The 27563-nt window shown below is 48.1% G+C and overlaps 1 protein-coding gene and 1 non-coding gene across 15 annotated transcripts; both read left to right on the top strand.

Moving 5' to 3' along the window:
• The first annotated feature begins 700 nt into the window (after positions 1-700).
• On the top strand, positions 701-807 carry LOC135274037 (U6 spliceosomal RNA). Its single transcript, XR_010341854.1, has one exon. It is a non-coding gene; the product is annotated as a U6 spliceosomal RNA (small nuclear RNA).
• A 2094-nt stretch (positions 808-2901) lies between these two features.
• Positions 2902-27563, top strand: ZFYVE27 (zinc finger FYVE-type containing 27). Of its 14 annotated transcripts, none has more exons than XM_064374001.1 (13): positions 2902-3097; positions 4490-4662; positions 9392-9462; positions 11006-11192; positions 14522-14617; positions 15720-15832; positions 16571-16710; positions 17605-17676; positions 19075-19095; positions 19256-19400; positions 23380-23426; positions 23744-23825; positions 25016-27563. In XM_064374001.1, the coding sequence occupies exons 3-13, from the start codon at positions 9399-9401 to the stop codon at positions 25078-25080; spliced, it is 1032 nt and encodes a 343-aa protein (XP_064230071.1). In that variant the 5' UTR covers positions 2902-3097; positions 4490-4662; positions 9392-9398; the 3' UTR covers positions 25081-27563. The 14 variants fall into 14 exon arrangements, with proteins under 14 accessions (XP_064230071.1, XP_012294991.2, XP_012294988.2 ...); XM_012439568.2 differs by having other exon boundaries at positions 4490-4687; positions 11042-11192; positions 17590-17676; XM_012439565.3 differs by having other exon boundaries at positions 4490-4687.

Below are 27563 nucleotides of genomic sequence, written 5' to 3'. Positions count from 1 at the left end.
ATGATTGCTAACTATTTTTGAACATTTATGCCAGGAATTTATACACTTTAGCTCATTTAATTCTCATCACAATCCCACACTGAGGTTACCACTATGGCTATCCCCATTTTACAGCTGGAAAAAACCAACCAAGCAACTCATCCAAGGAGAAGCCCTCCTCCTACCTTACTCAGGTTGGGACTGGCACATGCCAGGTAATTGAAAAAGTCAGCTAAAGCAGGGAGCTGTAAGAAAAATCCCTACACAGGGTAAGCATTTCTTTTGGGGACAATCGTCAATTTATACATAGTTTTAAGAAGTATAACAGGGAGATCCCACAGACTGCCCCCCAAAGGTAACATCTTGCAACCCTTCTTAACAGAATACCAGGCCGGGCACAGTGGCTCACGCCTATAATTCCAGCACTTTGGGAGGCCGACGCGGGCAGATCACGAGGTCAAGAGATTGAGACCATCCTGGCCAATACGGTGAAATCCCATCTCTACTAAAAATAAAAAATTAGCCGGGTGTGGTGGCGTGCACCTGTAGTCCCAGCTACTGAGGATGCTGAGGCAGGAGAATCACTTGAACCTGGGAGACGGAGGTTGCTGTCAGCCGAGATCATGCTACTGCACTCCAGCCTGGTGACAGAGCAAGACTCCATCTCAAACAAAACAAAAACAGAAACAAACAAACAAACAAACAAAAAATCCAGAATGCCATGCTCGCTTCGGCAGCACATATACTAAAATTGGAATGATACAGAGAAGATTAGCGTGGCCCCAGCATAAGGATGACACGTAAATTTGTTAAGTGTTCCATATTTTTTTTTAAATTAAAACAAACAAACAAACCCAGAATGCCTACTACGTGCCAGGTACTGCTTCAGGTGCTGGTGACACAGACATGGGAAATATTAGCTGACAGAAGCCACAAGAGTGAATGAGATCCCCAGGCAGTATCTTGAGTCAGAAGAAAGAAGGGTGGCAAAAGGAGCCCCAATATTTGAGGGGTACAAAAAAGCCTTAAGGAGACCTTGAAGGTAGGATAGAGAGAAGGAGAGAGTGGCGTGATGGAAACTAAGGTAGACAATGGTGCCAAGAAGGAAAGAGTGTCCGGTGCTTCAGAGGTCACCTGCAAGGAGGACTGGGAAGTGTCCATTGGATTTAGCAGCCAGATGTCACAGGTCAGCAGGCAGGTAGCCCAGTAATATGGAGGGGAGCAGGACTACGGTGCAGTGAGGAGTGAATTGGGTAAGGAAGCAGTAGAGAGCACTTAACAGTGAGTTTTCAACCCAGGTAGGAAAGAGGGGGTAAAATTAGGGTAAAGGAGAAATTTTCCATGAATTTTGTCTCTAGAATGATGATTAAGAGTCAGTGAGAGTCTGGCAGGGCACGGTGGCTCACGCCTGTAATCCTAGCACTTTGGGAGGCCAAGGTGGGTTGATCACCTGAGGTCAGGAGTTCAAGACCAGCCTGGCCATCATGGTGAAACCCCATCTTTAAAAAGAAAAAGGTTTTAATTAAAAAAAAAAAAAAAAAAGAGTCAGTGAGAGTCAAGATTTCAGGCCTGTTAGAGCAAAACCTCAAGGAGTAAGAGTTGGAACTTGGAGCACAGATGAGTCATGGCTGGAGGGGTGGGCCTAGGCCTGTCTTTCTGAAAGGAGATAATGCAGGAAGAGGTGCAGATAAGCTCTGTGGCTGCTTGGAGAGGGAAGTGATTACTTCCAGCTGGGGCACCCAAGGAAGGGATACAGACATTTGAGTGCCGGGGGGCATTTGAGGGTAACAACGGAGGGGTGAATTGGCCAAAGTTAAAGGCAGGTGAAGGATGGCAGGGGAGGAGGCCAGGAAATGCAGACCAAGGTGCGTGGTGGTATGGTTGGGACTCTGGGGTCAGATGACACATACGCTTCAAATTCTAGCTCCCAGTTGCTTCTTAGCTGCAACACTGAAGAAGTTCTTTAACATGTTTGAGATTCTCCATCTGTAAAATGGTGACAACCCTAATAAGGGTTGTTGAAGGAGGACTAGATGTCTACAAAGAGCTCAGCCCTCGCCAGGCGCGGTGGCTCACGCCTGTAATCCCAGCACTTTGGGAGGCCGAGGTGGATGGATCGCCTGAAGTCAGGAGTTCGAGACCAGCCTGGCCAACATGGCGAAACCCCGTCTCCAATAAAAATACAAAAATTAGCTGGGCATGGTGGCATGTGCCTGTAAATCCCAGCTACTCGGGAAGCTAAGGCAGGAGAATCATTTGAACCCAGGAGGCGGAGGTTGCAGTGAGCCGAGATCGCGCCATTGCACTCCAGCCTGGGCAACAAGAGTGAAACTCCATCTCAGAAAAACAAAAAACAAAAAACCAAAAAACAACCCCCCGCCCCAAAACCCAAAGAGATCAGTCCAGTTTAGTGCTTGGCGCTTCCGTATCTGAGCGCTAAGTCACGAATGTAAAGCCATTGGATGTGTGCTTTAAGGGAAATTAACTGGGCCACACGGTGTGAAGCGGACTAAGGTGGGAGAAGCCTGCACAGGACCTTGTACCCTAGCTACTCAGGAAACAACCTAATTCTCTGCTGGGCATCTCATACAGGATACGGTTTCTGCCTTTCCAGGGCTCACAGTCCCCATTTCAGTGCCAAAGTTGGAAGGAAAGAGGATGAAGTAAATTCTTCAGTTTAGCCTCTCGCCAACTGTTCCCTGCTGCAAGGCAGGGCAACGAGGTGCAGGGTGGCCAAGCACGTAGTGCCAAGGCTCCTCAAGGCTTTGCGAACCGCTGCCGGTCAAGGACAGAGTTTACTGCAGCCGGGAGTGCGCGGGGAAAGAAGCGCAGGCGCATTGCGGGCGAGAGCGCTCACCTGGGCCGGAGTGGGCGGAGCAAAACCCGGAGCGAGATGACGTCATGGGGACGCAGCCGCAGAGTGAGTCGCGTCCCGGAAGCGGCGGTGGCGGCGGCGTAGGCGTAGGCGGAGGCGGTTTTCGGACCTGCGACTTCCAACGGCCCAGGGCGGAGGAGCGGCGTTCGTCTGGGGTTGGTCTGAGGAAACACTCCGGCCCCCAGTGCCTCTCCCCCTGTTCCTGCCCAACCCTGCCCCCTCCCTCACGGAGCCAGCGGCCAGGTAGGTGAGGTGCCGCCCCCCCGCGTCCCCGTGTCTCCGCAGACTGTGTGGAGTTGGGCGCTTGAGCGCTGCCGGGGCCGCCACCTGCTGGCCCTGCGACCTCGGGCGTGGCTTTCCCTGTCCAGCCGCACGGGCTCCATCAGGCCCTCTTGGCTGAAGAGGTGTTGGCCAAGGCCAGTGCAGGCGCCGACCTGCCTAACCCTTTCCTGGGCTCCTACCTCGCGCCGCTCTGGGCCGTTTTCGCCGTGGCTCGGCCCGCGGGGATTTTGGGCTCCCGTTGGCTCCTTTGTCACATCCCTTCACAGTCCCATCAGTTGGCGGCTTATTGCCTGGGACTGGTTTATGTTGCTCTTCGCCGAGGTTCCGCCCCCTCGTTTGCAGCTTAGCCAGGACTTGGAACTGGGAAAGAGCGTAAGCGTTCCTGGGGCTCCTCATCAGAGAGGGCAGATGGGAATGAGGCGTTCTGATGTCGACTGCCTTGGGCAGAGATGGCCCAGGAAGTTGTTGGGAATCGAAGAGAGTGGGAAGGATTAGAGGATGGGGCGGGAGTCCTAGAGCACGGTATTTCATTCACTCATTCAGCAGGCGTTTGTTAACTACCCACTGTGTACAGAAACTGGTGAATGGAGGCCAGCTCAAAGTTAAGAGTAGGAAGTTTTACTTTGACGTGGTAAGTGCTCTGTTAGAGTCAGTACGTGATCCTTTGGGAGCATTGGGGAGGGTCTCCCAGTCCAGACTTGAGGGTGTTGGCAGAGACTTCCCAGAGTAAGAGAGTGATGTTTAAGCTCATACATGAAGGATGAGTAGGAATTAACCAGGTAAAGAGTGGGACAGAAATGTTCCAGGGCATCATTTCTTTTCAGACCATGGGCTGCCTCCCTGCAGCGATCATTTATGCTTGATTTTTATGATTTTTTTTTTGAGACAGAGTCTCGCTGCGTCGCCAAGCTGGAGTGCAGTGGCGTGATCTCGGCTCACTGCAACCTCCGACTCCCTGATTCAAGCGATTCTCCTGCCTCAGCCTCCTGAGAAGCTGGGATTATAGGCACGCGCCAACAAGCCCAGCTAATTTTTTTGGTATTTTTAGTAGAGACGAGGTTTCACCATGTTGGCCAGGGTGGCCTAGATCTCTTGACCTCGTGATCCACCCACCTCGGCCTCCCAAAGTGCTGGGATTACAGGCGTGAGCCACCGTGCCCAGCTAACTTTTAGTTTTGATGTGTCTGTGGGAAAAGAGCATTGGATGTAGAGTCCAAAGAACAGGATTTTAGATCTGAATAATTCACTTTGCCTTGCTCACAGGTTTTCTGTGGGCACCATATGAAGCAGTAGGTAGAAGTGTCTTGGGGATTAGATGTGCAGTGCAAATGTTGGGAATTATTATGGTTACAGGATGCAGACATCAGAACGTGAGGGGTGTGGGCCGGAGGTGAGCCCCAGCGTGATGCCCGAGGCTCCCCTGGAGTCTCCACCTTTTCCTACCAAGTCCCCAGCATTTGATCTTTTCAACTTGGTTCTCTCCTACAAGAGGCTGGAAATCTACCTGGAACCCCTGAAGGATGCAGGTGATGGTGTTCGATACTTGCTCAGGTACAGACTTGTGGAGTTGCTCTGGTCTGCTGTGCTTTCTGCCTTCCTGCTCTGTAGTAACTAACATTGACCATTTAGGCAGTGGCTGACTGTCCTTTTTGCCCTAATGAGGAGCAGTTCTGGGAGGTCTGTTTGGCCTCTGGGTTTATCCAGGCCTACCCTGTGTCTCAGGCCCAGCCCAGGAAAAGCAGGTATTGGGAGTGATCCTGCCTTTCAGCAAGATTCTTCTTTGTGACTGAATAAACTTCTTCCTCAGGACTGCTAGATAGCCTTGAACATTAGGCTTTCTACAGCCTGGAGCAATCTTATTGTTTTCCTTTGCTCCCAATAGTAGCATAATTAATATTAAAAATTAGGATATAATTTTGAACAAAAGTTAAAGAACTAGAAAAACCTATGAATAAGCAGATACCATTTTCACTTTTTTTTTTTTTTGAGACAGGATTTTGTTCTCTTGTGCAGGCTGGAATGCAGTGGTGTGATCATGGCTCACTGTAGCCTCAACCTCCTCGGCTCAAGCGATCTTCCTACCTCAGCTGCTATGCCTGACTAGTTAAAAAACAAAAAAAATTGTAGAGATAGGGTCTTACTGTGTTGCCGAGGCTGGTCTTGAACTGTTGGGCTCAAGCAATTCTCCTGTCTCAGCCTCCCAAAGTGCTGGGACTACAGGTGTGAGCCTCTGTGCCCAGCCCATTTTCACTAATTTATTGAGATTGTGGATATTAATTTTTTTTCCCTCCTATCCTGCTTTGATTTTCATTCTCTTTAATTTTCTTTTGGCTCATTTTATTATGTTAAAATTATTTTAAATTATGTATATGGCATTCTACTCCCTAAATATGTCAGTTTTTGTCTCTAAATAAGGACATTTCTTTCAAAATCAAAGTAATATCATATCTAACAAAATTAGTAATAACTCCTTGATATCATCCTATACACAGTTCATATTCCATTTCCTCAGTTGTACAATCTGTTTGGCTAAATCACATTTCAGTCCAGAACTGTGCATTGTTTGTAGTTATTATGTCTTTTACGTTTTTTTCAGTCTAAAACAATCTCTCTCATGACATTAACTTGCTGAAGAGACTGAGCCTGAACTGACTATCCTGGAGAATTTACTACTGAGATTTGTCTGGTTTCTTCCTTGTGGTGCAGACTAGAAGTTAGATTTAAAGGTTAGATTCTGGCTGGGCGTGGTGGCTCATGCCTGTAATCCCAGCACTTTGGGAGGCCGAGGCAGGTGGATCACGAGGTCAAGAGATCGAGACCATCCTGGCCAACATGGCGAAATGCTATCTCTACTGAAAATACAAAAATTAGCTAGGTGTGGTGGCGTGTGCCTGTAGTTAGTTCCAGCTACTCAGGAGGCTGAGGCAGGAGAATCGTTTGAACCTGGGAGGTGGAGGTTGCAGTGAGCTGAGATCGTGCCACTGCACTCCAGCCTGGTGACAGAGTAAGACCCTATCTCCAAAAAAAAGGTTGGATTCGATTCAAGTTAGAGAAGTTTTTTGTTTCTTTTGCAAAGGTAAATGTTGTGTCTCTGATACTGCATTGCATCAGGAGTCGCACAAAAACCTGATTGTCCTAAAGAGCAGAGGTTTTTAACTTGGAGCCTATGGGTGGCTTTTAGGGATCAGTGAATCCCCTGAAACTGCATGTAAAATTGTGTGTCTGCTCATGTGTATATTTCTAGGGAAAGCTGCTTGTTTTCATCAGATTCTCATAAAGACCCTCAACCAAACCTCTAAAATACCCGAGAGAGACTGGTAGGAAGTAGGGCGAGTGGAGTTAGGTTAACTTCCAAGGATACCATTGAGTCTGGCATCAGTCTGGAAATAGTGGATGGTTTGTTACTAGTTCTCTGGCCAAGGCCCTATGTTTTTTTTCTTCTTCATCTAGTTTATGTCAGTATCCGTAGAGGTGAGCTAGTCAGTGTTCCAGAGCTGTGGTCTGTACTGTAAGATCACTGTGCTCTTGGTACAAGGGGTAGGGAGATAGTATGAGGAGGGGCTTTTATAATCTCAGCATGTTGTGAAGTTTGGTTTTCCTTAGGAGAGAGCCTGTGCTCCCTGGGACATTCTTTGTATGTGTGTGTATTGCCCTTTTGTGGCAAAGTACGAAAGTTAAGTGTATCCCTCCCTGCCCTTCTTCTTTTCCTCTATTGGTCCGTAGTGCTTCTTAGTGCACTAATATGTTAGGTTTTTTCCATTTTATGGAATTAGAAATTGGAGGATGTGGTAGGATTGGTTAAAGCTGGATGCAGGAGGAGCATTGGACCTAAAAGCCCCCAGGAGCCTGTGGTTTCTGTGCTGCTGCGAGAGGGAGCACTGGTCTGTGAAAGTGGCTGTCAGATTAGTTTGTGCTTTTGATTGTTCTTTTCTTAGTAAAGAGGATTTGACTTTGAAGAGGGACCTAATCTTGGCCTCTGGCTATTAGGTCTGAAGCCTAGATCTGCAGTACATTGTTAACAGACTCTCTCCTGGGATCAGCTACTCTACTACGTGGGTCTCCTGGAACCAAAGTGTCAGTAAAGACATTTGATAGAAGGGAAGAGGTTTTAAAATGAAAGTGACTTCAGTGGTGGTGTGATGTATTTATTTCCAAGATGGGATTGGCTTTTATTTTGCTTTACCCTGATAGCTGCCACTAGAGGTTCTGAGGCCTAATTAGGGGGGTACAGGTGGAGTGTGTTGAATTTCAGGAGCAAGGCAGAGATGTCATTTCATTCCCTTATTCATAACTTTTATTAAAAAGTAAAAGCCCCTTTACAGTGTTGGTGGGAGTGTAAATTGGCTCAACCATTGTGGAAGACAGTGTGGTGATTCCTCAAGGATCTAGAACCAGAAATACCATTTGACCCAGCAATCCCATTACTGAGTATATACCCAAAGGATTATAAATCAGTCTACTATAAAGACACATCACACATGTTTATTATAGCACTATTCACTATAGCAAAGACGTGGAACCAACCCAAATGCCCATCAGTGATAGACTGGATAAAGAAAATGTGGTACCATATATACCATGGAGTACTATGCAGCCATAAAAAGGATGAGTTCATGTCCTTTGCAGGGACATGGATGAAGCTGGAAACCATTATTCTCAGCAAACTAACACAGGAACAGAAAACCAAACACCACATGTTCTCACTCATAGGTGGGAGTTGAACAATGAGAACACATGGACACAGGAAGGGGACTATCATATACCAGGGCCTGTCTGGGGATGGGAGGCTAGGGGAAGGATAGCATTAGGAGAAATACCTAACGTAGATGATGGGTTGATAGCTGCAGCAGACCACCATGGCACGTGTATACCTGTGTTACAAACCTGAATGTCCTACATGTGTATCCCAGAACTTAAAGTATTTTTTTAAAAAAAGTAAAAACCCCACATAAAATAGTTAACCTCATTCAGTAACTCTGAAATACTCCAATTAGAGCACAAGAAAATATATTTAGCCCTGGTACAGTAGCTTACCCCTGTAATGCTAGCACTTTGGGAGGCTCAGGTAGGCAGATTACCTGAGGTCAGGAGTTCGAGACCAGCCTGGCCAACATGACGAAACCCCGTCTCTACTAAAAACACAAAAATTAGCCAGGTGTGGTGATGGACACCTGTAATCCCAGCTACTAGGGAGGCTGAGGCAGGAGAATCGCTTGAACCTGGGAGGCGGAGGTTGTAGTGAGCCAAGATTGTGCTAGTGCACTCCAGCCTGGGCGACAAGAGTGAGACTTTGTCTCAAAAGAACAAGAAAAAAAAAATGCATTAAATGCTTTGCTTGCCAGCAATTTGCCTGTTTATTTTTCTGATATTTGTCTCTCTCCTCTGATGGCTCACCTTATATACTGACACTGTCTTTAGAATTTGGGTGTCTTGGCTTCATTGTTGCCTCTGTGCTCCTCTTTCCCTACTAAATGTCCTTTATCAGGGACAGGGCTAGCAGCATTTGCTTGTTCTCAGCAACTTGAGTCTCTGGTCTTCCTTCTTCCCTCTTTGGGGGCTTCTGCATTGCCATTTGGTGGTGGCAGTGTTGGTGGCAGTGGCTGTATCTGTGTTTGCTTCTGTCTGTTCCAGCTCACTTAAGGTGTGATTGCTAAGTGAATGCTGCACCCTACTTTCATCTTGATTTTTAATATATTAAAATAAAATCTTTACTATTTTTTCTCCTTTTGAATTAATAGGTGTTCAAAATAAACTTTCAGATAAACTCTCAAACTTTCAAAATCACGGACATAAGATAAAGGCACAAACGGGATCAAAGAAGTTATGATTTGTTCTTTCTTGATTTCTGTATTAGTTGAATTTTGTGCAATGATTATATAGTCTTATGAAATTATGAAAAAAGAATAGAGGAAAGTATTAACTTTGTTAGTGTCACCTCTTGAGGAGACTACAACCTTACAAAACACAGTTTAAGTGATATTAACTGGGTTTCTTAACTGATATTTTATGAATTCTTCTTCCTTTTGGGAGAAAGCACTATAGATCTTCCAGTTCCCTTACCCCAGGTGCTAATGTGTGACCTGTTACCACCTCTCCTGGTCACCAGTCCAAGTGAGAGGCCCCTTTTCATTTCTCCTTGATCTTCTGTGTTCCAGGCTTCCTCTTCTGTTTTGATGTCCCATCTGTGCTGCCCGGTCTCCCCTCCCCGGCTGGAGGAGTGGCTCTCTGTAGTGATCAGGACTCTCTGTGTTGTAGGTGGCAGATGCCTTTGTGTTCCTTGCTGACCTGCCTGGGCCTCAACATCTTGTTCCTCACTTTGAATGAGGGTAAGAACTGCTTCCAGGGGCCAGTGGTTTTTGTGAATGAATGTGGGGGAAGGACACCTGGATGCAGCCCCACCCTGTGTGGCGGAGCTGCTCTTGTTGCCCTGGAGTTAGCTTTCCTCTGTGTCTGCTTGGAGTCAGAAACAGGCTCCAGAGGGACAATCCAGGCTGAGCCGCCTGCTGTGACCTGGGCAAATTATGAACTTCCCTGTTACTCCTAATTTTCCTTATCTCTAAAGGGAGGATAAAAATGCCGTTTTCCTCCTAGAGTATTTGTGAGGAATGCGGCATAATACTTAGCACAGTGCCTGGCGTGGAATAGGCAGCCAGTGCATTGGAGCTGCTCTCAATATTATTGTTTCCTTGACATCCTGCTGAGGATGCATTGACCTTTTTCCATTTTGGTTTTCCAGCTGATTCAGGGGTCATCTGGGGACATGGCATGGGTAAAGGTAGTGGGGAGAGGAGCTGATAAGAGATTTCTGCCATATCTCTTGCTTTTCTCTGGTTCAGCCAGTGAGCCTAGCGGGAGCTGCTGGGCAGTCACCAGCAGTGAGGAGTGGCATGAAGCCTTTGAGATGGAAGTGTGGACACATAGGTGTCTATTGGGGTCCTGGATAATGTATCCTATGGACCTCTCACTACGGTGCATGCTGTGATCCTACCTTGTCCATGGTTGAAGCTGGCAGATGGCTACACAAAAAGCCAAACCCCTCAGGGTCAGAATAAAGTCTGGAACAGAATGTTCAGAGGAGCTGGACCGTTATTCATGTTTTCGTTCTTATATTGACCTTGTATTTCTCAGGGGTCTTCTTTGTTTCCTCTGGAGGTAGAGACTCAGGAGGTTGAAAATAAATCCAGTTCATACAAGATCTCATTTTCTGTTTCTTAGTTGGATTCATCTTTACCTGTTCAGAACTTCCTAGGATGTTTGATTTTTCTATATATTCTCCCAAAGTAAATCAGTTCCCATGACAGATATTTAATAAGCATTTATTATGGGCCCGCTGCTCTGTTAGCTTGCTGTTGTACCATATTGCGTGGAAGAAGTTCCTTCTTTGAATTTTATCTCGGCCTTACCATTTCTCAAGACAGTCGTCTGTGGTGTGCTAAAAGCCAAAGGAAAGGCTTCCAGGCTACCTTAGTGGCCCAGAGGTCCGAATGTCAGTCAGCAGGAGCTCCTGGCAATCACACTCCAGCATGAGCCCCTCCGACTGTGTGCTAGCAGTATCTTAAAATGTATTAAAAGTGAGGCTGGGGCCACAGCAGTGACCAAAAGGACAAAGTCCCAGCCCTCAAGAGCTTACTTCAGTAGAGGAGACAACAGACATGCCTGTAATGTGTCATGTGGTGTTAAGGTCTATGAGGAGTGAAGCTGGGTTAAGGGGGCTGGAGAGTAGGGGTGAGACACTGTGTCATACAGGCCATCAGGAAAGCCTGACTGGCAGAGCCCTGGAGGAGGTGAGGAACAAGCAGTGGGTGTCTGGGTGGGCCAACTCCTGGTCCTTGCTTACCTGTGTTACCTGCAGTGTTTTTGATTCTGTAGGTGCATGGTATTCAGTAGGTGCCCTGATGATTTCAGTGCCCGCCCTGCTGGGCTACCTTCAGGAGGTTTGCCGGGCACGGCTGCCTGAGTCCGAGCTGATGCGGAGGAAGTATCATAGCGTGAGGCAGGAGGACCTGCAGAGAGTGCGCCTGTCTCGCCCTGAGGCTGTGGCTGAGGTGAAGAGCTTGTGAGTATGGAAGAGAGGCCAGGGAGGTGGGGGAACAATAACAGCAGCCATGACACTAAGTGCTAGCTGTGTGTGCCAGACATTATAGTAGGCAAACCACAGCTGTTATTTAGTCTTTTTAACAGTTCTGAGAGGTAGCTAGTATTAATATCTTCCATTTATGGGTGAAGAAAAAGGCTGACTGACTTAGCTAGAAAGTGACCAAGCTGGGATGAGAATCTAGATCTAGCTGTTTTACAGCCTGTGTTCTTTTGCTGGAGAGACAGGTTAGGGTCTGGACTAATAAGCATGTGCATGTATGAGCCACCACTGCCTAGGTTCAAATCCCAGCTCTTCCATTTACTTGCTGTGTAACATTGGGCAAGTTACTTAGCTTATCTGTCTCAGATTTCTCATCTGTTAAATAGGATAATAACAGGGCTTACTCACAAGGTGGTTGTGAAGATTGAACAGGTGTTTGGTATTGGGAAATGTTGAGTAGATATTAGTCATCATCACTACACTGTGGAGAAACTTCCTAAACATGACAGAGCTGGTACTTTTGAGGAAGCATTAATCTACTGACTTCAGTAGCAGTGAGCATTTACTCCTCCCTTCCCTGGAGTGGGGTCTGTGCATTCTCTTAAGATACAGTAGGAGAATGACAAACAAACAGATGTCTGGGCCTCACCCCAGAAATTCTGAGTCAGTTATCTAGAGTGGGGCCTGGATATGTAGTTTTTTTTCTTTTTTCTTTTTTTTTAAGACAGAGTCTTGCTCTGTCTGCCAGGCTGGAGTACAGTGGCACAATCTTGGCTCACTGCAACCTTTTTCTCCTAGGCTAAAGCAATTCTCCTGCCTCAGCCTCCTGAGTAGCTGGGATTACAGGCGTGTGCCACCACGCCTGGCTAATTATTGCATTTTTAGTAGAGATGGGGTTTCACCATGTTGGCCAGTCTGGTCTTGAACTCCTGACCTCAGGTAATCCGCCCACTTCACCCTCCCAAAGTGCTGGGATTACAGGCTGAGCCACCATGCCCAGCCCTGGATATGTAGTTTTTAAAAAAGACTTTCTTACTTTGAAATAGTTTTATTTTATATATATATGCTTTTTTTTTTTTTTTTTTTTTTGAGACAGAGTCTTGCTCTGTCACAAAGGCTGGAATGCAGTGGTGTGATCTTGGCTGACTGCAACCCCTGCCTCCTGTGTTCAAGTGATTCTTGTGCCTCAGCCTCCAGAGTAGCTGGGATTACAGGCATGTGCCACTATGCCCAGCTAATTTTTGTGTTTTTAGTAGAGATGATCACCATGTTGGCCAGACTGGTCTCGAACTTCGGCCTCAAGTGTTCTGTCTGCCTTGGCCTCCCAAAGTGCTAGGATTACAGGCATGAGCCACTGCACCTGGCCTGAAATAGTTTTAAACTTAAAGAAGAGCAAGAATAACACGAAGAACTCCCGTATGCCCTTTACCTAGATAGAACAATTATTAACATTTTGCCATGTTGGCTTTGTCTATCTCTCTACATATACACATTATTTTCATTTTCCTAAACCATTTGAAAGTAAGTGCAAATATAACTATTTACCCCAAATACTTCAGCATGGATTTCCTAAGAACAAGGACATTCTCTTATATATCCACAGAACTGTAATCAAAATTAGGAAACTTAACATTGATAACATTAACAGTAGTATTATCTAATGTATAATTCATAATCAGATTTTACCAGTTGTATTAATGAAGTTCTTTTTCTTTTATTAATTTTCTTTATTTTTTATTTTTTGGGACGGGGTCTTGCTCTGTCATCCAGGCTGGAATGCAGTGGCATGATCATGGCTCACTGCAGCCTTGACCGCCTGGACTCAAGTGATCCTCCTGCCTCAGCCTCCTGAGTAGCTAGGACCACAGGCACATGCCACCATGCCCTGCTAATTAAAAAATTTTTTTTGTAGAGATGGGGTCTCACCGTCATGCCCAGGCTGGCCTTGAATTCCTGGGCTCAAGCAATCCTTCTGCCTTAGCCTCCCAAAGTGCTGGGACTTCAGGTGTGAGCCAGTGTGGGTGGCCTAATAAAGTTCTTTGTATCAGTTTCCCTGATCTGGGATCCAATCCAGGGTTATACATCATGTTTAATTTTTTTATGTCTCTTTAGTCTTCTTTAACCTGCAGTAGTTTCTCAGTCTTTGTTTCTTGTGACCTTGATATTTTTGAATAGTACAAGCTTACTATTTTGTAGAATCTCCCTCATTTTTGGATTGTTTGATTCCTTGTGATTAGATTTAGGAGTGTGACAAGTGATGTGTCATGTTCAGTGCGTCCATATCAGGAGGCACATGATGTCAGGAAATACTGACTTTGATCACTTGTTTAAGGCATCCGTAGTGTAAATTATCATTTTACTCTTCATTCGTAGTAATTTGAGGGGAGATACATTGAGACTATGTAAATAACTTGTTCTTCATCAAACATTTACCCACTGCTTTAAAATCCATTGATGGGTCTTACCTTAATCAGTTTATTACTATGATGGTTGCAAAGGTGATTTTCTAATTGTCATTCTATCTACATTTTTTTTTTTAACTGGCTTTCTATTATAAGAAAGCTCTTCCTTTTTTATGAGTATGAACTCATAGATTTATATTTTATTTGATGAGTTAGAATCTATTACTGTCATTATTTATTTTGATCTCAAATTGTCCTAGATTTGGCCAGTAGGAGCTCTTTTGAGTTGACTCTTGTTTGCATTGTCCCCATCATTTTTAAGTGTTTCCTTACTTTATGGTACAACAGGATATTCATATTCATCTTATACTTCCCTGCCCCAGCCCTGGAATCAGCTTGTCTCCAAGGAACCCTTCAGAACCCAGATCTGGGTTCAAACTGTGCTCAAGGCATCTGTGGTTCATCTATGTTTTAAAAAAGCAACAACCAGAACTCCCCAAGTGAGTCTGTTCCACCTCCCAGGTGGAGAATATCATGCCATTTATCCTGACAGCTGCTGTGTACTCGTGAGGTGGGTCCTCTGATCATCATTTGATAGATGCGGAAACTACAGCCCTGGAAAAGTTCACTAGCCTGCCTGACATCAGCAGCTAGGAAGAGACCAAAGGAGGACATTTATACTGTTTCTACCTCAGCAGGAGCCTCCAAAAAGGGGACTGGAATGTAGTTGGGGTGGTTTAGCCAGGTCCTTTTCTCCCATGCTCTCTCAACCCCTCTCTCTTTAAACACATGGTGAGTGTGTTTAAAGAGATTGGCCATCCCTAGCCAGCTGCACCTTGCAAGGCCCCAGGCTCCACTTCCCAGAACTTCTGTCCTGCCCACTCACCAAAACCCTTGTGTCTGTAGCTTGATCCAGCTGGAGGCCTTCCTGAGCCGCCTGTGCTGCACCTGTGAAGCTGCCTACCGCCTGTTGCACTGGGAGAACCCTGTCGTGTCCTCACAGTGAGTGACCCCTTCTCTGCCCCCACTACTCTATAGGAATTTGCAGCTTGAGCCCGAGCAAAGCCAGCTGCCTTGAGATGACCTCTGCCCCTCCTATCTCAGGGGAAGAGCTCGCCTCCTGGGCTCTTGTGTGTATATCTGCATATATGCTTGTGGGCTCTAATGCACTGCTTTTGTTTAGAGGCTTTCTTTTATGTGTGGTAATAATATTTTAATAATAGAAGAATAACTCAACATATAATCCACCATGCAGCCGAATCTCATGTTTGGCTTGCTTGCTAGAGTTTGTCATATGCATCGAATTTATAGATGTATAGCTTCATAGTATATGTTCAATTTTTTTTTTTTCCCACTTACTAAAGATGATTTTCTTTGTTGCTATATAGCCTTCGGAATTATTTATAATGCCAGATTAATATAGATGGTGAATACAATTTATGGAGCTATTCTGTTATAGATTTAGTCAATTTCTCTTTTCATTACTGACTCCGTAGTAAACATTTTTGTGGATTTAGCTTTAATCTTTTGGAAAATTTTTCTTAAATTCAAGGATGAAACTACCGTATCAAACAGAAAGAATGTTTTTGAGGCTCTTTAATGTGAATAATAGTGATAACTAATGTTTGTTGTCTTCACCTGGTGCCAGGCACTGCGCAACACTGCCTCTGTATTATCTCACTCTTCCTAGTAACTCTTTTGGTAGGCACTACTTCAGTCCCCATCTTACATGGGAAGGGAGCCATGCCTGGAGAACCAAGAGACTTCTCAGAATGAGAAGTGGCAGAGCTGGCTTCCAATCCCAGTCTGTCTTACTCTAGACTTCAGAGTGTAGACCTTGAGGAGTGATGGTGGTTGAACCAGTTTATGTGCCCCCAGCTGACACCACCTCGGCCTCACCAGCATCAGGTGTTTGCACTGGCGACTGGGCGGTAGTTTTCAGGCTTCATCGCCGTTTTTCCACTGGTTTGATGAGCGGGTCTTGTTGGTTTATTAATGTGTCCAGAGCTATGTCTCACCTGGACCCCCTCTGTGGGTGTGCTCCAAACCCATCTCCTGCTGCTGTTATGAATTTCTGATCTTGTGGTTCTTCCCTGTCATCCAGGTTCTATGGGGCTCTTCTGGGCATGGTCTGCATGCTGTATCTGCTGCCGCTCTGCTGGGTCCTCGCCCTTTTAAACAGCACGCTCTTTCTGGGGAATGTGGAGTTCTTCCGAGGTAAGCCCTGGAGGGCCTGACAGAGACAGGGCCCAGGCTGGCTCTGAGGGCTAGGCTAGGCTCCCCAGTTCTTCTGTCTCTATAGCTAATCATCAGCTTGCTGTGCTTCCACGAGGGTCAGCACCACACTAGGGTCCTCTCTCATGGGCTCTGAGATGTTAGATGAAGCTGGAATCTCACCAGGGGAGGCTGCTACCGTTGGGCTCCCATCTCCCTTCCTTCCCTTCCCAAGGCAGATGGATCACTGCTTACATGATATGATGGCTTCTGGAAGATGAGGGAAGGATGTTTTCCCAAAGCTGCCACCCATCCCCTGGGGTGCAGCCACCTGGAGTTGCTGCCACATCTCTGTGTGAGATCAGAGTTTCCATCTGTCGTCTGGCTTCTAAAGCGCTGAGGCAGTCTGGAGAGGCCCTGAGTCACAGAGGCCTGAGTCTGTACATATGTTTGGGTGATTGCTGTATTTGTTTTCCTCCCTGTGGTAGAGTAATTGATTACAGAAGCCATGATTTATCAAGCATTTACTACATTTAATCTCTCTAGCAGTCTGGGGCAGGTGGTGGTTTCTAAGTTTTGTTTAAGAGGCTTGGGTTGGGTGACTCGCTCAGAGTTAGGAGGGTGACTCTTTCCTGCAGTGGAGGGAAGAGAGGCCAGCCAGCTGCAGAAGTGGGCACCCCCGAAGTGCCACTCATGGTGTCTCATTTTTGCCTCCTACCCTGTTCTTCATTCCCTGGGTAGTCGTGTCTGAGTATAGGGCATCTCTGCAGCGGCGGATGAACCCCAAGCAGGAAGAGCATGCCTTTGAGAGCCCTCTACCACCAGATTTTGGGGGGAAGGGTGGTCTGATGGACAGCACGCCTGCCCTCACTCCCACGGAGGTAGGTGCCACTGACTGTCAGGGCAGAGCCTGCTGTGGCAGCTTGTGGGCCCCCCTGTTATTAGCTTGTTTATAGCTCCTGGGCTGGCCTCTGTTGTAGTTCCTGCTGTTTCCCAGGCATTATCTCCCCTGAAGTGCTTAATAATGATAATTGTAATAAGAACAGCTACCCATGCTTCTTTGAGTGCTTACCCTGTGTCAGATGCTATTCTAAGTGCTTTATAGATAGATATTCACATCATGGAGTGTAGATTTTTTCTTCTCTTTTCTTTTGTTTTTTTTGAGACAGGATCTCCCTCTGTCGCCCAGGCTAGAGTGCAGTGGGGCAGTCACGGCTCACTATAACCTTCACCTCCTGGGCTCAGGCAATTCTCCTATCTCAGCCTCCTGGGTAGCTGGGACTGCAGGTATATGCCAGCATGCGCAGCTAATTTTTTTGTATTTTTAGTGGAGATGGGGTTTTGCCACATTGTCCAGGCTGATCTCAAACTCCTGGGCTCAAATGATGGGCCTGCCTCGGCCTCCCAAAGTGCTGAGATTACAGGTGTGAGCCACTGTGCCAGGCTGGTTATTTCTGAGAAAGAGACCATTCTCATTTGTAGAATAGAAGGCTGAGGCACAGAAAGGCTAGTAAGTGGCAGGGCTGGGGGGTTCTAGAGCTTATGCCCCCAACCACTGTGTGATATGGCCACTGTAGAGCCCATTGTGCTCTTGTTTCCATCTCCCGTGCCCTGCCAGGCTAGAGCTTGCTCCTTCCTATGATTTCCTTCTTTCTTGTAGTTGTGCCATTTCCTGGTGTTTTGGGTAGCTGGATGCTGGCTTGGGGAGCTGGTCCTCTGTCTTAGGGAGCAGTGCTGCCATCCTTCTCCTTCTGTCATAGAGTCTTTCTTCCCAGGACCTCACACCGGGCAGCGTGGAGGAAGCTGAGGAGGCTGAGCCAGATGAAGAGTTTAAAGATGCAATTGAGGTGGGTGGCCCTTCCCCAGCATCCTCTACTGAGCAGGCCAGAAATTGGGTGGTCTTGGAACTGTTTTTTATTTTATTTTATTTTTAATATCCACATGAGAAGCTAAAACTTACTGTGAGCTAGAATTCACTGTTTGAAAGGGTGCCACTGAACCCCTCCCTGGGGGCTCCTGTTTCTGGTTGAGCCAGCTGTCCTGTGTTCCCAGGGCAAGAGTGGCTCTGGAAGTCTCTGGGAAATGCCCTGCTGGGGGAGCTGGATGATTTCTAGCCTTTGCTGGAGACCGTGGGTTTGGTGCCTTTGAAGTCGGAAAGGCAGTCTTTGAGGAGGCTACTGCCCTGGGTCTCTGCTCTTCTGTAGAATGAGTTCCATAAGATGTCCCTTTGCAGGGCGGGGAGGGGAGGTTGGAGAAAGTAGTTGCATGGCCAAGTGCTAGGTCAGGGGAAGCTAAACAGCCTTTTTGATTTTAGGATGGTGAATCAAACTGGGAGTTTGCGGAAGTGTTTTATTTGGCATGCAAAGTTTCAAAATAATTTTTTGAGCCAGTGTTTAAATATGGGGAGATTTTTGTTAGAACTGCAGGTTTCCAGTTTCTCTGGTAGCCCTGAGTCTGCAACAGTCCGTATAGCTGAGGAGCTGCTGTTCCCTTTAGGCAGGTCACATGTTGTGGCTACAGGTGGTCCTCAACACCCCCTGCTGTGTCTTGTCGCTGAGGTCAGGTGGTGGTTGCCATTTGTCACATTTTTGTTTTTGTTTTTCTTAGAGCAGGATATCATTTCTCTTTATTTATTTCTCTTTGTAAAGTGGGAAATTGAGATATAAGAAATACACCTTGTGGATTTCCACCAGGTCTGTGATTTACCTCAACTCACCTCAATCATACGTCAGCCCAGGCCATGCAGGCATTTGACTTTTTGGTGGCTAAAAGATTGTTCCAAAACTTTGATTCGTGATTGTAGACTGTGAATCTTGGCGGGGGGATATGTAGAGTGGGGCCTTCAGCATTTTTGGCTGTGACCCATAGTAAGGAACACATTTTGCCTCTTGACCCAGTTCACACTTAGGTCCATAAAATATGTAAAGCTTAAGGGAAATGAAAGTTTCCTGAAAGTACATTGTAAGGGATATTTTCTTTCCTTTTCTGTTCTATTCAAATAAAGACCCACTAAATTAGTTTCACCCACTTTGAGAAACAGAAGTACCCAGCTTTCTCGAAGGCTGTTTGATGCTGGGATCCTCTGGGGGGCGCGTCTGTCAACATCACCCTTTGGGAAGTACGCAGAGCTCAGAGCAGCACTTCCATGCTTCCTTCTGCTTGGGGGCTCCCTCCAGGCAGCTTCTTTGTTCTTGCTATCTTTTTCTCTCTGTTTTCTCTCCTCTTCTCTGCACCTTGGGAGGCAGGAGACCCACTTGGTGGTGCTGGTAAGTGGAAGCCTTGGTGGGTGGACAGGGGCTAGGCTGGGGAGGGTGGCTGAGCCAGCTGCCGCCACACCTCGTGGGGTCTGCCGTGCCGGGTGCCTGTGCACATGGGTCCTGCAGCCTCACAAGAGGTGGGCAGGACTGGAAGGAGCTGTTCCCGCAGGAGGATGATGAGGGTGCCCAGTGCCCAGCAGAGGACGAGCTGGCCCTGCAGGACAACGGGTTCCTGAGCAAGAATGAGGTGCTGCGCAGCAAGGTGTCTCGGCTCACGGAGCGGCTCCGCAAGCGCTACCCCACCAACAACTTCGGTGCGGCCAGGAGACGGGGCTGGGCTGGCGGGGGAGTGGGGTGGGGTACCCAGCCACAGGGGAAGAGTCTCAGAAATGGGGGTACTGACTTGTGACAAGAGCAGGGGAGTGAAGGTGTATCCATGGGACCCCGGGGCGCTGGCAGATGTCCGGCAGGACTGCTGAGGGACTGAGTGTGGGTTCCTTCTTGTCCCTCTGTCCTGATTGAATATTCACTTGTGGGAAGACGAGGAACTCAGTTTGAGAAATACCGTCCCAGGATTGCAGAGAACTGTAATCCCGAGACAGAACCTCAGAAGGCAATGTAGCATGATGGCTAAGAACAGAGTGAAATCTCACTGCCTGCTATAAATCCCAGCTCAGCCAAGTATCCTTGAGCAAATGATTTCACACCCCTGTGCTTCAGTTTCCCCTTCTGTAAAAGGGGGATCATTGTTCTTACCTTATAGGGTTGTTAGAGTTCTCATGTCAAATGAGACAGTAATGCTTATGAAGGGCTAGCACAGCACCTGGCTGGTTCATGGTGTGTAGTGGGTGCGGTTAATGTGGGAGGCCCTGGCCCACCCTGTGGGTTCCTAGGAGTCTGTCTTAGTCTTTATGATCCAGCTGGAAGCAAGTTGAAGCAAATTGTTTCTCTGGACATGATAGAGCCCTGAGTTTACTTCTCCCCAGTCAGTCCTTATTTTACTGAAGGTTGGGGGAAGAGAGGTCAAGGAAGGCAGCTTTGGAGAAGGGCAGACTTGATGGTTAGCACAGCTTGGAAACCTGGCTCAGATCAGCAGTGCTGGGAACTGAGCCACATACAGTTATGGTGGAAACCTAGAGTAGCTGGTGACCCCGGAGCCGCCATGCTCCTGAGGAAGGGCCCTCCTGCCTGCTGTCAGTAGGGAGAGTAGGGGAGCAGGAGAGTACTGTGTATTCTGGTGTGAAGTGAGTTCTAGGGTCTGTGCCTTGGAAGAAGCCGTAGGGTTTACCTTGAGGAACAGGGCCCCCAGGGTCCTGCCTTCCTACCCCTGTAGCAGCCAGGCAGTTTTCTCAGGATTAGATGTCCTGGACAGAATCTTTCCTTCTGCAGTGTGAATGTCCCCCAGTCATTCAAGCTCCCTTTCTTTTTTTTTCTTTTGGTCAAGGTCTCACTGTGTTGCCCAGGCTGGAGTGCAGTGGCATAATCACAGCTCACTGTAGCCTCGACTTCCTGGGCTCAAGTGATCCTCCTAGCTCAGCCTCCCGAGTAGCTGGCACCACAGGCATGTACCACCATGCCAGCTAATTATTTGATTTTTTTTTTGGCAGAGACAGGATCTTACTTTGTTCCCCAGGATGATCTTGAACTCCTGGAATTCAAGTGATCCTCATATCTTGGTCTTCCAAAGTGTTAGGATTACAGATGTGAGCCACTACGCTTGGCCCCTTTTATTTATGCTGTTTGCTGACTTCTCTAGGGCATTCTTTATGTTCAGTGATCTGTTTACTCTTCATACTTCCACATGTGTGATCTCATTTCATCCTTACTGTAGGTGTGACAGGAGCAGGCAGTTCTTAAGGGCTCAGAGCAGCCAGATTCCAGCAGTCCCCAGTAACACTACATAAGAAGTATTACTCTGGTCCAGCAAATAATTTGTCTGTTTCTACGACTTCTAAGTAAAGGTACTTAGTTGTTCCCATTTTACAGATGAGTAACCTGAGGTGAAAAGAGTGCTTTGCCCAAAGACTTTTGTGGAGTTATGACTCAAATTCAGGTTCTCTGATTTGGCTCCTGTGTTCTTTCTGCCTCATCATCCTCCCTCTCCGTTTCCCTTTGCCTTGGTGTGTGAAGTCCCTTGTTTTATGCCTGTCCCGGTTTTGTATTTGGTTTTTGGTTTGGATAATCTCTGCCAGCATGGGCAGAGGCCTTTTCAGGCTCCCTCAAGAGTGGCAAGGGCAGAAAGTGCGTCTTTTCTTAAACCCCTCTTAGCTCCTCATCCTTCAAGACCTCTTGCTTCTTTCCCTTATCTGAGATGTTCCCAAGCTCTTTGCTGTGAGGGTAGGTGTAGCAGCTCTGCTCTTGTGGCCTTTGCTCCTGGGTCTGGGTCCTGAGAGCAGAGTGAGGTGAGCTTATTTGGGGGCTGTCTTACTCCATTTCAGCTGCTATAACAAAACACACTAAGCTGGGTGGCTTTTAAATAATAGAAATCTCTTATAGTTCTGGAGGCCAGAAGTCCAAGGTGAGGGTGTCAGCATGATTGGGTTCTGGTGAGGTCCATTTCCTGTGCCATAGACAGCGCCTTCTCACCGTATCCTCATGAAAAGTTGGGAGGGCCACGGCAGTTCCCTGGGGCCTCTTTTATAAGGGCACTAGTCCTATTCACAAGGGCTCCACCCTCGTGACCCACTCACCTCCCAGGGGCCCTGCTTCGGGTGTTAGGATTCCACATGTGAATGTTGGGGGGCTTTAGTGGGGGTTATTCTGTTTACCTCTGCCAGTAGATGAGGGGGTACATGGGAGAATGAGGGCAGACTGTGTAGGAGCTTCTCTGTGACCTCTGTGTGGGAGAGGTCTTGGTGGGGAGCCCCCCTTTGTCTTGGTGGCTCCATGACTGTTGCCCTGGCAGGCCCCACTGGGCCTTAGTGCCCCAGCTCTCGTGGCCTCTGTGGCATCATCATGTGGTGAGTGAGGATGGGTGAGTCCAGGCTGTTCCCGAGAAGGGGCAGAAAGGGTTGGTAGGTGTTGGAAGGGAACATCACCTGGCTCAGCTGCTGTCAGCTCCCAGAGCCCTCCCTGGCTCTGGCCTGTGTGGGTTCACAGCTGTCTCACCAGACCACCTGGCTGCCCATGGGTGCTTGGCCCTGGCATTCCATTCAGTTCAGAGGAGCCCTTGGGCATGGGCCAGTGTCAGTCTTTGAGTAGCTCCTTTTGCCTGTCCCATTCCCCTGCGTCCCTTGCTAAGGAGAGGCTGGGGCAGGCTGCCTTCCCCAGATTCTTAGTGTAGGGACAGAATCTTGGAGCAGTCAGTTTCCTGGTTTGGTACCAGCAGCAGACTTGTGCTTCTCCTTCCCTGGCTGACAGAGCGGGCATTTACCTGAAGCACCTTGGCCTCAGGTTTCCCCTGGCTCTAGCTTGGGTCTTCCTTTCCCTGAACCCAGGGAATCTCCTTTATCAAGGACTTCAGGAGTCCTGATTTTGGCTGGACAGAGGAAGGGACCACATGTAGCTGTCAATAAAGCTTTGGGGCCTTTATGTGAAAATGAGGCCTGGTGCTCTGTACCTGCCCACACAAGTGGTCTGGCTGCTTCACAGTAGGCCTTTGGGCCCCACATCCCAGAAACCTCCTCCTTCTCCATCTTTCCTCTCTCCTTATACTCCCTTGTCATCTTCTAGCCATTTTCTAAGATGCTGTTGCCCCTCCACCATTGCCTGGCATCTCTGGTGGTTTAGGCAGGACCTTGCCTTGCTCTGTGTCCCCCCATGCCATTCACTGCTCCCTACAATTGAGCATTCTACCCTTCATGTCTTCTTGGAATGTGCCTGGCTCTGAGCTTCTCTCCTGCAGTCTAAAGGAGACAGAAAGCAGGAGTTTGGGTTTTTAGGAGGCATTTCTGTCTTTACCCTGCGGGTGGAGTATTTGTAAGGCATTGCTCTGGAAAGAGTCTTGTTAGGCAGGTTTCATTTGGGGATGCCTGTGATCAGGTCCCTGCCAGCCTAGCTGGCTTTCCAGGAGTGGATTCTGCTGGGTGCTCTTTGATTTCTGCAGGTGGGGACACTAAGCTCTGGAGGGTTCAGGGGCTGGTAGCTGTGTATGGCTGGAGACATCAGTTCCCAGGGGCTATCAGTCTTCTTAGTTTGAGTCCTTCTTTCTGGCTCTGAATCTGGACTTGCTCCTTGGCTCACTATCCAGCCAAGGAGGCTGGGCTGGTGTCCTGAATGTCCCATTTAGAAGAACCTGGAGCACGCGAGAGTCCCGGGATGGGTGAGGGCTGAGCTGCTGCCTCTGTTTCTCAGGGAACTGTACGGGCTGCTCGGCCACCTTCTCAGTGCTGAAGAAGAGGGTGAGTGTGAGGGTGCGTTTGTTGGGGACATTGTGCTTGGGACTGTTGGCTGGGGAGGAGTTGAGTCATTGAAGTCTGGCTCGGGTCACATTGGGCCTGGTGGTGGCTTTCTGGAGTGAGCGTGCCCTCCCCTGCTCCTGTGCCACCTTCACCAGCCTCCCCAGGGAGTGTTCCATTTGGTCTTTTTCTGGCTCCACTTGGGTGCCCCCTATTCCCAGTTTCCTTGGGTGGGATCAGCTGGTGGAAAGGAGGGAGGTGCTGAGAACTCCAGGTGCCTGAGGGTGGGGGACACACCTGACCTTGGCTCTTGTCTGCAGCGAAGCTGCAGTAATTGTGGAAACAGCTTCTGCTCTCGATGCTGCTCCTTCAAAGTGCCCAAGTCCTCCATGGGGGCCACAGGTGAGTGGTGCAGGTGGTGGGAGGGATTGGCTGGTGCCCTGCCAAGGGGATGCCACATTGTGGCAAAAGGGCGAGGGTGTCAGAGATAAGGGAACTTGGGATTGTAGTCAGGCCTGCAGGAACGGTTCTTCCATCCCCTTTAGCAAAATCTGGAAACATTTGGTACATGCCAAAGAATAGACATGATGTACCTGTGAATTCTGAAAGGTGATGATAAAATGAATACCTGTGACCGCTTCACTAAAGTTGAAAAACAAGAGCACTGGCAACACCCCTGCGGCTCCCAGCGCTGCTCCTGCCTTCCCTGAGTAAATCACCAGCGCAGTTTTCATCTTTTTCTTATAGCCTTCGCACTTTGAACAAAATTAAAAATTTATTTTTTTTCCTTTTATAAAAGCTATACATGCATATTGTAAATAAAACAAAAAACACAGATAGGCAAAAGGAAGAAAAATATTCCTGATTTCTTCCTGAGAGAACGATCGGGTGTGGACCTTGCTGCTCATTAGCTTGCATATGGGATAGAAGCATGTTCCTGAAAAATGTGGCCACATTTCGTGTACCATTTTGTAATATAATATTAAACCAAGTGCTTTTTTCTTCTGATGCAAGTAACACATGCTTACTAACTAGAAAATTTGGAAATTACTATACAGAAGAAGGAAGAGAAAAATAACCCTGTAATCTTACCACCCAGAGATAACCACTGTTAAAACATTTTGGGAAATTTTACTGTGATATTATTTATTTTTTTTGAGATGGAGTCTCGCTCTGTCGCCCAGACTGGAGTGCAGTGGTGCGATCTTGACTCACTGCAACTTCCGATTCCTGGGTTCAAATGATTCTTGTGCTTCAGCCTCCTGAGTAACTGGGATTACAGGCATACACCACCATGCCTGGCTAATTTTGTATCTGATATTTTATTTAAAAAATATTTTTTAAGGTGTTCCGTTGGTGCCACAATAATGTCTAATTCATAGCCCAGGAGTGGACTGCTGTTGGCATCGTCACCCCCAGGAACCCCAGTTCCCATGGAAAGGAGAGTCTCTGAGGGCAGGATAGCAAGCTGGGCTGAGAAGGCGTGGACTGGGGGGATCTGTATGGGGCATTTGGGAGGGTGGTTCTAGTGGTCGTTGCCATGAAACAAAGGGCACAAGGAAATGTCTCACCAAGTTCTTTCTCCTTTTCAGCCCCTGAAGCCCAGAGGGAGACTGTGTTTGTGTGCGCCTCGTGTAACCAGACCTTGAGCAAGTGAGAAGAGAAGCCAGGGTCCAATCAGGCACCCGCCCTGGGGCCAGCAGCAGGCCCCCCACTCCCCACCCCGGCCCCCTGTGTTTTGTGCTGGGCAAATGTGGTCTGAATGCTAGGTAGGCTTCCCCTTCCTTCCTTGCTCTCTCCAGCTGGCTTCTGGAGCTGTTTCCCACCCCTGAGAGTAGCTGGCAATGGCTGCTCTTAATCCCTTGGGGAGAGTAACCCCTGGAGTGCCTGGCATGTTTGCCCTGCTCTGCCTGGGGCTGAGTGAGTGGACTCAGGGCCGGGCAGGCAGTAGCCACTAGAGGGCAGCAGTTAGCTAGGCCAGGTCTGAGTGGAGTCTGATGAACGGGGGTTAGTGAGGCCATGCCTGAGAATTCCAGACCTGAGGTTGGGAAAAAAGGTTTTTCTCCTGCAGGGTACTGGGTCAGGCCCTCAGCCTCAGAGAGCCTGCAGAAGCGCTTGGGAGTGCCACACCCCAACTCTGCTGATTGAATGTCCCTTCAGGCACCAGGATCCTATCATTTCCCCATCAGAGGGTGTGGTCAGGGCTAAAAAGACTGGGGGTGCTTCTAGAAACAGAGTCGAAGTTCCCAGTTTCCCCCAGAGAAGAATGTGTATCTCCTATACACATTCTTCTGATGGTTGGAGATACACATGGTTGGCTGAGTCCTTCAGCGTTAAGTGGAAGAAAGCATGGGGAAGCCCCAGCAGCTGGATGGACCGCAGCCTCCCCTCGAAGACGCCTCGATTCACAGAATCTCAGCCCATACAATGCCCTGGTGTCCCCAGCTCCGCTGGAGCAGCTGCAGGGCACTTGGTTCACCGCTTCTGCTCCCTCTGCCCAGAGTCTGGGGCAGCCCTCCACTGGCCCAGTGCTCCATCTTCCTTTTCCTGTCCCTTGCCCTTGGAGTGTGAGGTCAGGTGAGTGGAGCAGAGGTCCTGAAGTCTTTGACCTCCCAGGGACCTGGGAGGTGTAGGATCTCGCTGGACTGGGACCTGGATCCCGGGGCTGTTCCCTGGAGGACAGTCTCAATTATGGGATAAGGTCCCTTGGGGGTCTCCATTTTCTTTCCAACAATTTCATGTTCACTGCTGGGCTCTTATGGGCTCAGTGTCTCTCCCTCAGCCATGAGCTGGCTCAGGCATCCCTTCCCTTCACTGGAGCTGCCCTGCCTTTCTGAAATATTTATTTATTTATTGCATGGTTCTTGGGAACATGTAGCACAAGGAATGGGAGGAGGAGGACTGTGGCATGGAGGTGTCTCTCCTACCTAGGACTCTTCCCTGGAGTCATGGGCTGCCTAGAACCCAGGACCCATGGGTGGCTGAGAGGTTTCTACACTCGAGGAGCAAGGGTCCAAAGAGGCAGATTGGGGAGACAAGGGACCCATCCTAGGCCTGCTTTCTTGCCAGTCCAAGCAGTTTCACTGGGGCTCTGCAGTCAGGGGCCTGCCCAAGCCAGTGGAGGTGTCAGAGCCCTGGGGAGCCAGTCAGGCCTTGGTATTGCCTCTGTGTCCTGTTAAGGGATGAGCGTTCAGTACCCTTAACTGAACTTTGCTTTCTTTACACTGGAGAGGAACTAAAAGGATCTCTGTGTCTATGGAGAATTGTCATTAAAAAGGCCTCAAGCTTCCCAGGCACGGTGGCTCTCACCTGTAATCCCAGCACTTTGGGAGGCTGAGGCAGGCAGATCACGAGGTCAAGAGATCAAGACTATTCTGGCCACCATGATGAAACCGTCTCTACTAAGAATATATAAATTAGCTGGGTTGGTGGTTCATGCCTGTAGTCCCAGCTACTTGGGAGGCTGAGGCAGGAGAGTCACTTGAACCTGGGAGGCAGAGGTTGCTGAGAGCCGAGATCCTGCCGCTGCGCTCCAGCCTGGCAACACAGCAAGACTCTGTTTTGGCATGACCATTATGGACCTGGGGGAAGATGAGCTGATTTCATCTCTCCATTTATAACCATGATGTGGGAGCCTCATTTCACATGCACAGATTCCCTCCAAAGACTAGATGAACAGGCCCGAGCCCCCATGGTACTTGGAGTAATGACAGTCTTGTCCCCATGCCATTCTCTCTTCCCACACTTGTTTCGGGCCATCGTGCATTCAGTGCCTCAGTGGACAGAGATCCAAACCCAGGTACTCTCACAAGTCTGGAGCCAATTCTAAAGTTTTTGGAATTCAGCTCAGCTCAGACTGTCACCTGCTTGGGACTGTGGGTGACTGTGGACTCTGAACTGGGATGTGCTGTGTCCATGTGACAGTCTTCCTCCCCAAGAGTTGTTCAAGAAGGTGGTGCCCTAGGAATGCCATCTGGACTCAGTGGAACAAGAAGGGCAGGTAGCACCTGGCACCCACTGTTCATGCCACCATCACCCCGCTTCACAGTGTGGTTATTTGAAGAAGTCTCTGCTCTGTGAAAATCCTAATCAACAACAGCAACAACAACAACAACAATAAAAATTAAAAAAAAAAAAAAA

Source organism: Aotus nancymaae, unplaced genomic scaffold (assembly GCF_030222135.1).
Source record: "Aotus nancymaae isolate 86718 unplaced genomic scaffold, 86718_ANA_hifiasm-v0.15.2.pri h1tg000010l, whole genome shotgun sequence".
Classification (NCBI taxonomy): Eukaryota; Metazoa; Chordata; class Mammalia; order Primates; family Aotidae; genus Aotus; species Aotus nancymaae.
This window is presented reverse-complemented; position numbering and strand designations above follow the sequence as displayed.